Raw genomic sequence first — 11,930 nt, 5'->3', positions numbered from 1 at the left:
TGCATTGCTAATCATTGCGATTAGTATTTATTTGATTTCATTTGGTTTTCTTTTTGGTTATGTTCGGCTTGTCTGCGATGTGGTAGTTGTTGCTGTTGTTGACCTCGTCAGCAATTATTTTATTGTTGGTGTGATGAGGAGGGTGCTAGCTATATAGGCCCGATATCTCGAGCTTTTTGCTTCACAAGTTGCACAGTGAACAGTAAATCTTTACATTCTGCGAAATTCAACTCGCTTAATGCAAGCGCAAACCGGTGTAAAAATCATTGCCACTTTTTATTGGATTATTTGGGGTTTTTTAAGCCTTTAAATTGTTTGTTTGCATCATTACCCATATAGGGCCTTTTGGTTGGTAAGAGGTTTGCAACCTAGGGCTAATTATATTAATTTTTTGCTCATCAATTTTGAGAAGCAGAATTAGTACTGTGTCGGTTGCTGCAGATCAGAAGTGACATTGGTTTTAAATAAAGTTTAAATATTACAAACCTAAATTTCTCAATAAATAACAACGTAATGTGACCATGTTTACAAAACAATATATATAGGCATATGCTTCAATATTTTTATTTTCTGGGGTGGAATATTTTCAACACGCAACCTATATATCTTTACAGAAAATTCCTCGAAGCTATTAAATGACTAAGCAGCATTGTTGATGTGGTTTTTTAAATGCCATACACCTGTGTGCATTGACAACGTTCCAGGCAAGTGGACCTCTTTGGCAGCAATCAATATTATTGATCTCTCGTCGACCCAGCTGATCACGTGGTTTGTTGCTAGGCTAGCCATAAACAAATGGGGGCTGCCATTACGCGAGCAAGAGCTCATGGACACTGCGTACTAGACCTAATTACACCTGTACAGGTAAATAGTAACCGGAGAGAACCATAACAAAAAATACTGTACATGTAGTAACAAAGCGAACCGTGATCTGATGAACTTAACTGTATGTGAAGATATGCAGATAGAAGTTGAATTAAAGGGTACATGTACTTTTTCCTAACAAAAAACACAATGTCCACAGATTTACATTAAACTTACACAGTTTGAAGATTATGATAGTAGAAAGCTTCCCTTGAAATTTTACTTACTGAGGTGCTGTAGTTTTTGAGAAATGAGAAAGTAATAATTTTCATCTCAGTTTTAGCATGTAAAAACGTGTTAACCAGTTATGCTATGGTTTTGGTATAATGTCATAACTGGTTATGGGGATTTTACATGCTAAAGTAGTTTTGGTCTCATGAGACCAAAACTATTTTGTGACTTGTTTTACTCATTTATCAAAAACTACACAACCTTAGTTAGTAATATTTGAAGGGAAGCTTTCCACTATCATTATCTTCAAACCCTGTAAGTTTAATGTAAATCTGTGGACATTTTGAAGAAGTACCCGAATCCTTTAAATGAAAATAATTTTTTATCTTTAAATTTAAGTTGTTGCCATCGTAGGTTTTCCTGTGAGGCTCATAAGACCAATTTGTGACAATACTGAAGTGCTCGAGTCGTCCGTTTCCACGTCAGTCCATATGACTGGTATTACTAGTGGGATTTGTTTAAAGCTGAGACTGTGTATGGAAATGCTTTTAGGAGGGGGTCAGAGAAGGAGTAGGCCCTAAAAAAAATAAAATTAGGCGCGCGGATGTTATGTTTGAGTGTGCTGTGTAATATTTTTGTCATTTTAATCTGTTGTAAACTAATAATTGTTTTATTCTATGTGCCAATGGAAACTAAATTTCCTCTATATGATGCAGACAATAAAATTCTTAATTCTTATTCTATGTCTAATTCTACTAAAGCTGCATGGATGAACTTCTTCCGCTGCTGAAATCATAAACGTTGTGATTTGCCATACCCGCAAACTCAGTCAACTCATCTCCATAAAAAAAACCATATGTGCATGATATAGTGACACTGACTGCTTTTCGGAACACATGGGAATATTTCTCAAGTGCCAAATTCACATCATTATGGCAGTATAGAAATTGAAGGCCTACATGCAATAATGATGGAAATTTTTAAGAAAGTTCGGGCCTCTATATTTAAACATAGGGGTCATGAGAGGGGTGAAGTGGAACCTCTGTTTTACTCGATATTATTGATCTCGATGTTGACACTTCTGATCACGTGGTTTGTTGCCAGGTTAGTAATAACAAATAGGCCATCACGAGTGCCATCTCATGGACATCGCATAATAATTGCCGCCTGTCCATGTAAATAGAAACAGAGTTAAAACATCTTTAATATCACATCAGAGATTGGCGCATACTTTTGAAAGCTTGGACAAAATGATGATGATGTAGTGTGAAATTTCGGGCAGCTAAATGGAGTGAGCCACGCCAACGAATGAACTCACAGTTGTGACACGACTGTGACAAGCGGTGCCGCAAAAAGGGCAACATTTCGGGGTGCACCTCTGGCCAAGCTTCTGTTTGCCCTTTCCTTAAAAGGTCCATTTTCAGCGCCAGAAAACAAATTAAGTCCACTATGTTTTTGTATAGGCCATATAAGATAAAATCTGCATTGTGTGAGTGCACACAAAATACATTGTCTGCGTGTAGTTAATGGGAAAATAGTTTTTAAAACATCGAAAATATCACCGAAAATATCAATCTGGAAACTTCCAACCCCAAAGTCCAGAGGTCCCCCTTACTTACGACACTGGTGACCAACCCTTTACATTTCTTGGGAATAGACATAAAGTGGGGCCGGGGGTGTCGACCCGTTCATATTATGCGTTTTTTCTGATTTCATTTGGGGAATATGGGACCTGAGAACTTTGTAATGGCCTAGGGGCCTATATACATCAAACCATGGAGGTTGAAATAGCCATGATCAAACATAATCTTTTTTTTCCAAAATATGATGTCGAGGCATGTCACTTCGATGGTTGGCCTATTATTTTGTCACAAATGTTGTCTATATTTTATTTTAATCTAAAAAAAAATTGTAGTATATAGCCTATACATATTGGTTGATTTCTTCCGATCTGGAGACGGTGTGGAAGGGGGTGGGGGAGGGGGGGGGGGTGTGTAACTGTTGAGTGGTTACACTAATAACAAGCATCAAAGCTTGTTGCCATTGCATGCCACCCGTAACACGATGGTCGATGTTTACATGCACCGGTGTTGCTATGCAGCTAATTAGAGGCATAGTATGCCGCTAGGTTCCCTGGTACCTGTGTCGTTCAAGCGTTTGTAGGACTAGGACTACTCAGAGGACCAGTGTCAACTACACACTGTGGGTTTTTTATGGTGGCCCTGAAGGGACATCGCATAACGCAAACGTGTGCGCACACGTATGCAATGTCGTGAAACAAATCGCGAATATATGCGCACACGTATACAATATCGTGAAACAGTTCGCAAATATGTGCGCACACGTTTGCAATGTCGTGAAACAATTCGCGAATATGTGCGCACACGTATGCAATGTCGTGAAACAATTCGCGAATATGTGCGCACACGTATGCAATGTCGTGAAACAATTCGCGAATATGTGCGCACACGTATGCAATCTCGTGAATCAAATCGTGAATATGTGCGCACACGAATGCGATTTGTTTTGCAATGTCGTGAATTTTATTGCATACCATGTTGCATACCATTAGGATGATGTCATAGTTGTGGATAATTTGTTACCGATCTAGGGAGTACTGTGGCGCTACAGCAGGCTCCCTCTGTAAAGCATGTGTATACCCAGGAACTTGGCACCAGGCCAAGGAAGACCACCCGCCTTGCTTGCCTCACAACAAAGACTACTGCTGCAATGACTACCACTTATCTCACTGTTGGAAAGAAACCCCCCAGATCACTAGACATTTTATTCAAAGGTATGCAACATGGTATGCAATAAAATTCACGACATCGCAAATAATATTCGCAGACGTGTGCGCACATATTCGCGAATTGTTTCACGACATTGCATACGTGTGCGCACATATTTGCGAATTGTTTCACGACATTGCATACGTGTGCGCACATATTCGCGAATTGGTTCACGACATTGCATTCGTGTGCGCACATATTTGCGAATTGTTTCACGACATTGCATACGTATGCGCACACGTTTGCGATATGCGATGTCCCTTCAGGGCCACCATAGTTTTTCTAGTGGATGATTTTCCCATTCGGCAAACCCCCTCAACGGTACATACACATCAAGTTGGCATATCAGCCAGTCCTCTTATTACAAACGTTGTGTTCTTCAGCTAAACTGTCTGACATGGATTTTAGTCATACTCTCTAAATGTAAAAGAGTGAAAATTTCACTCTTGTCCGAGTGGTGGCATTTTCGCTCTTTTTGAAATGTTAAAGTCAATCTGTATCACTCTTTCTGAGTGAAATTGGCACAAACTCTAAATCAAGTTGAAAATACCCGTCTTTCGCTCTTAAAAGAGTTGTCCGCCATGGCTCTTTGAAAGAGCGGTATAGCGGACAAAGAGTGTAGTTTCACTATTTTACATTAAGAGAGCACGCCCACCAATAATGTGTATTTAAAAAGAAATTAACACTCTTTGACTTGTCAGCAGAATATTCAGGAGAGACGAATTTATTGTTTAGGTTAGGGTTCATTAGTTATGTTTTTCACACAATTTGACAAGAAAGAAACTGACAAGTAAGTGAAATGAAGAACTTTTATTGACCAAGAAAATAATGAGCGCAGTTTAAGAAGAAGTTTGAATTTATGCTTTCATCAAAACGTCATTCGTTTGCACAACAAAAACGTTGTTATTCCCTCGATGCTTTCCATTGTTTTCTGGCTCGTATATACAGAACAAAAAATACAGAAAATTCATGTAGAGTCATAAAAGAGGTAAAAGGGCACTACGTCTTCGGATTTGGCGCTTTGGGCAATAACGGCGATGAAATGTGGCAGCGGAAAGGTTGCTTGAAAAGTATATATGATTCACACAAAATAACGTTGAATGTGTATGGTTTGTATGATATGAATATGGTTGGAAAGGTGTTTGAAAAGCAGAATTATATAATGTTTCACACAAAATACTCGAATGCGTTTTGTTTTCCATTTACTTCGTGACCTAACAAGTTCCGTAATTTTGCGGAAGTCAAACAATTTTTTGGCAGACCGTGTATAGTTCACTTAGTGCAAGGAAAACCAAAACAATTCGAGGAATATTTTTTATGAATCATGTTAGGCTTTATTCAATTTTTAAAAAATCTTCTCAATAATCTTCATTTCATGGCAATAGCCCAAAGCACCCATCCCAAAGGCAACGTGTCCATTTAAACTGCAGCACTATCGGCATATATTGCGAGTTTATACACAAAGAAGAGCTTTTCTTCGATAGTTAATTAAGCACAACACAAGTTAACATGTTACACACTTTAAAAATTAGATTAGATTGCTATTCACAATGCCATCCGGTTTTCTTTATCAACACTTATAAATTTCGCCACAACTTAGAAGATCAGAATATTCTCTTTAATTATACTCCGTTTGAGAAGGGGTCAGTGTTTAGGCCTATACGTTTGGTACTCGGAACACACTGTTCGTTGCAATCATTATTTCTGTATATAAAAAATAATACCATAACACTAACCTGTGAAAAATTCATTTTAGAAATGTGGTATCATTTTTGAGATCATTGCCGAAATTCTAAAGTGGCTATGTTGGAATACACACTCTGTGAAACGTTATTGTCAGTAACGCTACTCAGATTCTCAAGTAATATATTTGTCCATAACTGCTATTACTTCGAAGTGAACAGTTTATCAGAACACTTTCCAAAGCTGCTGTACTTCTTACCAAGTATGTTTTTATTGCCATTCATTTTCAGAGTCATAACCAGACGTTTAAATACAGGCCATATACATGGGAAGGTACAATTGAGTTTTATGGTGGTTTTGTGTTGACAATACTAGCTTTTTGCAATTCACCGTTGTACCTCCCTCGTTAATATTAGTATTTTGAGAAAAACGACTGCACAAACATTGTATACACGTTAAGTACTGACGAACATCAATCGACCGAGCACAAATAAATAATATACATTTGTAAAAAATAAAAATAAAAACATGGTTGGGGTAGTGGTCGAGTTGTCTTTCTGGCATGCAGATGCCACGGTGGTCATTGCCTCCGTTTGGTCTGGCCTTGGTGCCCCTTCGAACAATTCCCATTCGGACTTAAATATTTTCGAAACCGAAAATGGCCTTGGCCCCTCAAAGATGAAATTCTAAAGGCCTACTGTCAATTTCACCAAACTTTTCATAACTTGGTTTAATTTTAGGACTAGGACGTAAGACGAGTTAAGTTTCGTATCCATAGACGTTTATCCAAGTAAGGACGACTTACTCGTCCTAACTCGAGAAAGGATTAATCCTTTTATAACGTTTCGTGAAATCGGCCGTTGGCCTCCTCTCCCGCCGAAATGCTCCACACACCTTGTCGTTATACACAGATGATTTTTATTCAGTGCGATCTTGAAAAGCTCCTATCAGGCGAGTTTGATATTTGGTGTGGATCTATATATGAATGATGACATTTTCGTAGTGATTCGATTTCTCCACCTTTTATCCGAAGTCTTTGTGCGGTAGGAATTAACACTTAAATACAACGAACAGCAATAGCAACATGTTAGGACACTTTGTGAAACAGTCCTTGATCTTAATATGCAAATTAATAACCCTCTGAATTTGCAAACTAAAAACCAGTCTTGTGCCATGAAAGAGTTCACTCTATACTTTATTTAGTCCATTCGGGCCTAACAATCCAACTTGAGTGCAGACTTTAAAACCCTACGAATGCGAGGGGAGCAGCCACGCCCAATAAGAGGAATATCATACAAGACGAGCAATTACGCAAGTGTTTGAAGGTAAACATCTGGCAACATTTGCTTAACATGTTCGTTATAGTCACAAGGGGCAATTTACAGGCAACCAATTCCAGGCAATCTCCAAGAAGAGAATCCATTCTCTTTTTTTGTTTTAATGTTCACTAAAAATTCTTTGGAAACGCAAGATTTTGTAAAGAAGTGACTCATGTGCGACCAAAGTGGTCCTGTGTATGCATGCACTGCAGTTGGTTGCCTCCAAGTTGCCTCGTGTGACCAAAGCCATAATATTTCCATCATTTGAGAATTAAGACTTTCTAAGCATCAGCGTCTCCTTCTTCCTCCTCCTCGTCGAACTCTCCCTCCTCCTCAGCGGTGGCGTCCTGGTACTGCTGGTACTCAGACACCAAGTCGTTCATGTTGCTCTCAGCCTCAGTGAACTCCATCTCGTCCATACCCTCACCAGTGTACCAATGCAAGAAAGCCTTACGCCTGAACATAGCAGTGAACTGCTCAGAGATGCGCTTGAACAGCTCCTGGATGGCAGTGCTGTTGCCGATAAAGGTGACGGACATCTTAAGACCACGTGGTGGGATGTCACAGACAGCAGTCTTCACATTGTTTGGGATCCATTCAACGAAGTAGCTGCTGTTCTTGTTCTGGACATTCAGCATCTGCTCATCAACCTCCTTCATGGACATGCGACCACGGAAAATGGCAGCTACTGTGAGGTAGCGACCATGACGAGGATCGCAGGCGGCCATCATGTTCTTGGAATCGAACATCTGTTGGGTCAGCTCTGGAACGGTCAAGGCACGGTATTGTTGGCTGCCTCTGCTGGTCAGAGGAGCAAAGCCAGGCATGAAGAAATGAAGACGAGGAAATGGGACCATGTTAACAGCCAACTTGCGGAGATCGGCATTGAGTTGGCCAGGGAACCTGAGACAAGTGGTAACACCACTCATTGTGGCAGACACAAGATGGTTGAGATCACCGTATGTTGGGGTGGTCAGCTTCAGGGTACGGAAGCAAATGTCATACAGTGCCTCATTGTCGATGCAGTAGGTCTCATCTGTGTTTTCTACGAGCTGATGGACAGAGAGAGTGGCATTGTACGGCTCTACAACAGTATCAGATACTTTGGGTGATGGTACAACACTGAAGGTGTTCATGATGCGGTCTGGATACTCTTCACGGATCTTGCTGATGAGGAGTGTTCCCATGCCTGAACCAGTGCCGCCACCAAGGGAATGTGTAAGTTGGAAACCCTGTTGAGCAAGAACAAAGGAGAGAGGGAAAACATTACGATACAACTTAAACTTATAGAGAAGGTATTCAAAGTGAAACATATCGGGCCCTTGTGAGAAGGTACGGAGTGAGAAGGTACGAAGGGTCCAAGGTACGAAGGGTCCAAGGTACGAGGTGTCTTAGTTACGAAGTGTCCAGGGTACGAAGGGTCCAGGGTACGAAGTGTCCAGGGTACGAAGTGTCCGAGGTACGAAGGGTCAAAGGTACGAGGTGTCCTAGTTACGAAGTGTCCAGGGTACGAAGTGTCAAGGGTACGAAGTGTTGTGAGAAGGAACGAAGTGTCCAAAGTCACTTCGTACCCTGCAAAAGTTACAAAGTCTCAAGGGTGACACCTGGTATTCTAAGAATATTGTTCAAAACAAGAAAAAGCCCACGAAGGGCGAAACAAAAGACTTGTATACGGTGAAGTGGAATAGACAAGTCTGAAAGAATATTATTATGTTTTACCTGTAGGCAATCGCAGCTCTCTGCCTCCTTGCGTACTACATCAAGGACAGCGTCGACAAGCTCAGCCCCTTCCGTGTAGTGACCCTTGGCCCAGTTGTTTCCAGCTCCACTCTGTCCGAAAACGAAGTTGTCTGGTCTGAAAATCTGTCCGAATGGTCCAGATCGGACAGAGTCCATCGTGCCTGGCTCCAAGTCAACGAGTACGGCTCTTGGTACATATTTGCCACCTGTGGCCTCATTGTAGTACACGTTGATTCTCTCCAACTGCAAGTCGGAGTCTCCATGGTAAGTGCCGGTGGGGTCTATGCCATGTTCATCAGAGATCACTTCCCAAAACTGTTAAAAAAGCAAAATAAAGATGGTCCAGTTAAAATCACAATATTTTGTATGGGTTTTGGGCATTCAAAATTTTCAAATTTCGGGCATAGCAAATAAAAAGTCTTTTAATTAGGAGTTTAACCAAATTCACCGGTATCAGAATTGGTGTGCCGCCACAATTATTCGTCGTACATTTTCTTTTAATTTACTTAAATAAAACATCAATTATTCACTTGAATATAAACTTCCATCGCTGATTTATGACCCCCCCCCCTAAAAAAAAATCTCTTTGCTACAAAACAACTTGCAACTTTTTCTGTATTTTTTTGTGCTATGCAATACTATAGCTCAGAGGGTACTTGTTGAATTCCAATTAATTTCTTTTTCAATATAGTAGAGAAATGTTTTCAAAATGACTGAACACCTCATCCTCACCATTATCCCCTCTCATCAGTTTAAAACAAAATAAGCACTCTCCATAATTTGCACTAAAGCGATGACACAAATCTGTCATACTGGTCACTCATTGCCGAAATCCGACACTTTTAATAAACCTGATCATACGTCAATCCGCCTTGCACTTTACCGCATTATAAATCTCAAGTTTCTAAACGCCGATATGAGATTCACATTGGATATTTTCATTATGTGTGAGTGGAAGCCATTTGTGCGTACGCGTCACAATCCGTCATCATCAACAATGGGCCGGGTCTGCCAGTGAAAGGTCCAACAGACATTATCCATGTTTGCATAATGCTAGACGGTGCTGTTAATGGTTATGTTAATGAGCTCTCACTCTAAATGTTGACATTATTAACATTCTGTTAAGTATTAATTAGAGAGTCAAGAAGTGAGAACAAAGAAATATATCGTTGCCTGAAAAATATTGTAGATTTCAAGAGATTTGAGTGTTTGTTTTCGTCACAACAACGGCACAAAAGAAGGTCACATAATGTCTTTGGAATTGAGAAATTGCTCTCAGTGTTGACATACAAATATTATTTGGAGAGTCAAGAGATGAGAACAGTTTTCAAAATTGCTATCTTAAATAAGGTCTATGGGCCGGGTCTGCCAGTGAAAGGTCCGACAGACACTATCCATGTTGGCATAATGCTACACGGTGCAGTAAATGGTTATTATGTTAATGAGCTCTCACTCTAACAGTTGAATTGGAGAGTCAAGAAGTGAGAACATAGAAATATATCGTTGGGTCGTCTCCAAATAAGAGATTCGTCGCTTGAAAAATATTGTAGATTTGAAGAGATTTGAGGGGTTTTCTCGTCACAACAACGGCACAAAAATAATTTCTTTGACATTATTAACATTCTGTCAAGTATTAATTGGAGAGTCAAGAGATGGAAACAAAGGGAAATATCTGCCTCTGAAAGATCGTTGGTCGTCTCTTAATAAGAGATTTATTGCTTGAAAGATAATGTATATTTCAAGAGATTTTAGTTTGTTTTCGTCACAGAAACGGCACATAGGAAAAGTCACATAATTTATTTGGAATTGAGAAATATCTCTCACTGTTGACATTTTTAACATTCTGTCAAGTATAAATTGAAGAGTCAAGAGGTGGAAACAAAGGGAAATATCTACCGTTGGAAGATTTTCCAGTGATTCTTCAATAAATCCATTAAGGATGATCAACAAATGTTTTTGAAAATAAACCAAAAACAGTGCTAGCAAAAAAATCAACAGATTTTCATAAAAATCATATATAAACTATAAACTTGTTTTATGAACGCATATTCACCAAACAAAGACAAATGTACAAGTAACAGTGAGTCACATTGAATCGATTATGATAACAAAATCTATTACCAATGTGGAATTATAATCATTTTCTTTTTGTAAACCCCTTGTTTTTTCATTCCTGAAATTACTTCAGTAAAGTCATCCAAGCCAGAGCCCAATTGTATTTGTATGCTTGAAGAGAAACGCAAGAAATAACTCGGAAATAAATTCCCCTATGGCATGAATTAAAGGGCAATTTTGTGTAAAACCAAATTAAGTTCGTAATCATCAGGCACGTTGGGTGCGGTATCCAGCCGAATAAATAATGCACTTGTACCTCCGTTTAAGCTGTACATAACAAAATATATCACCTTCACAAATATTTATTACCTACAAACTACTTTTAATTACAGTAGGCCTAATGAAGAAAAATACGTACCTTGGCACCGATTTGGTTGCCGCACTGCCCAGCTTGAATGTGTACAATTTCACGCATGTTGACTGGAAAAAAATATGGAGTTTTAAAAAGTACTCAGGGTTAGACAAATTTGTCGTGATGTTCTCTACTCCTTCGCGGCTGGTGAGCTTTGACAGAATGTACCCCCTTATTTGTTGACAGCTCTCGGCATGACTTGGCTGTCACTCGGCTCGAAGACTTGGCGGTGTATACCTACGCGCATATGCTTATTATAACAACGAGAACTATTTTGTCCCTGCGGGAAAGTAGTAGTAATTAACGGCATGCAGATTTCTTTGCTTGTCTTATTTATTGATCGTGAATATCCTACAACGTGTTCTGTGATTTAAGGAAGACCTCCAATTGCTTGATCATGCTTGATTGAATTCGCCACAGGAGGAAACATTTTTTTGGATTGGGTTCAATTATCTCACATTGGACTCAGTTGATTAATATTGTGAATTATTTATGTTAAAAAAAATCCCAACGCGTTAAAATGTCCACTGCGCCGGCACTGCATATTGTTGCCCGTCCCACACAAGTCATCATCAAAATGAACGTCTCAAAACATCAGTGATGTAAACACATACACGTTCCCGAAATTCACATTAGGGGCCTGTATATGTCTGATAGTTTATGTTTCATGCAAGGACAAATTCATTGAAATTTTCCCTTTTCTGTCTTATACCATGCTTTATCGAGACATTTCAATTGGGCCAGGGAGGGGGGGGGGGGGGTTGCGAGCAGGCGGGCGGTAATGAGCAAAGCGAGGGGGATTCGATATATCGTAACATTTATTTCATGGATTTTGGGGATCTCATTTGTGTTGTCGGGGATGGTGGGGCAAGGGTTAGGAGCGAGGGGTTCGTCCCC

General features: G+C 39.7%; 1 protein-coding gene across 1 annotated transcript; it reads right to left on the bottom strand.

The window, feature by feature from the left end:
• Positions 1-4,562: 4,562 nt before the first annotated feature.
• On the bottom strand, positions 4,563-11,182 carry LOC139935469 (tubulin beta-4B chain-like). The gene is made up of 3 exons (XM_071930096.1): positions 11,040-11,182; positions 8,546-8,881; positions 4,563-8,058 (listed from the first exon to the last, which is right to left on the bottom strand). The coding sequence occupies exons 1-3, from the start codon at positions 11,094-11,096 to the stop codon at positions 7,108-7,110; spliced, it is 1,344 nt and encodes a 447-aa protein (XP_071786197.1). The 5' UTR covers positions 11,097-11,182; the 3' UTR covers positions 4,563-7,107.
• Positions 11,183-11,930: the final 748 nt, after the last annotated feature.

The sequence above is a fragment of the Asterias amurensis genome, chromosome 3 (genome assembly GCF_032118995.1).
Source record: "Asterias amurensis chromosome 3, ASM3211899v1".
Taxonomy (NCBI): domain Eukaryota; kingdom Metazoa; phylum Echinodermata; class Asteroidea; order Forcipulatida; family Asteriidae; genus Asterias; species Asterias amurensis.
This window is presented reverse-complemented; position numbering and strand designations above follow the sequence as displayed.

Bases quoted from the DNA above. Each gene is read 5' to 3' on its own strand.
- LOC139935469 (XM_071930096.1), bottom strand. From the start codon at position 11,096: ATGCGTGAAATTGTACACATTCAAGCTGGGCAGTGCGGCAACCAAATC. The intron at 8,882-11,039 runs GTACGTATTTTT...CTTTTTTAACAG, and splicing joins GCAACCAAATCGGTGCCAAG to TTTTGGGAAGTGATCTCTGA. The intron at 8,059-8,545 runs GTAAAACATAAT...CTTGCTCAACAG, and splicing joins AGAGCTGCGATTGCCTACAG to GGTTTCCAACTTACACATTC.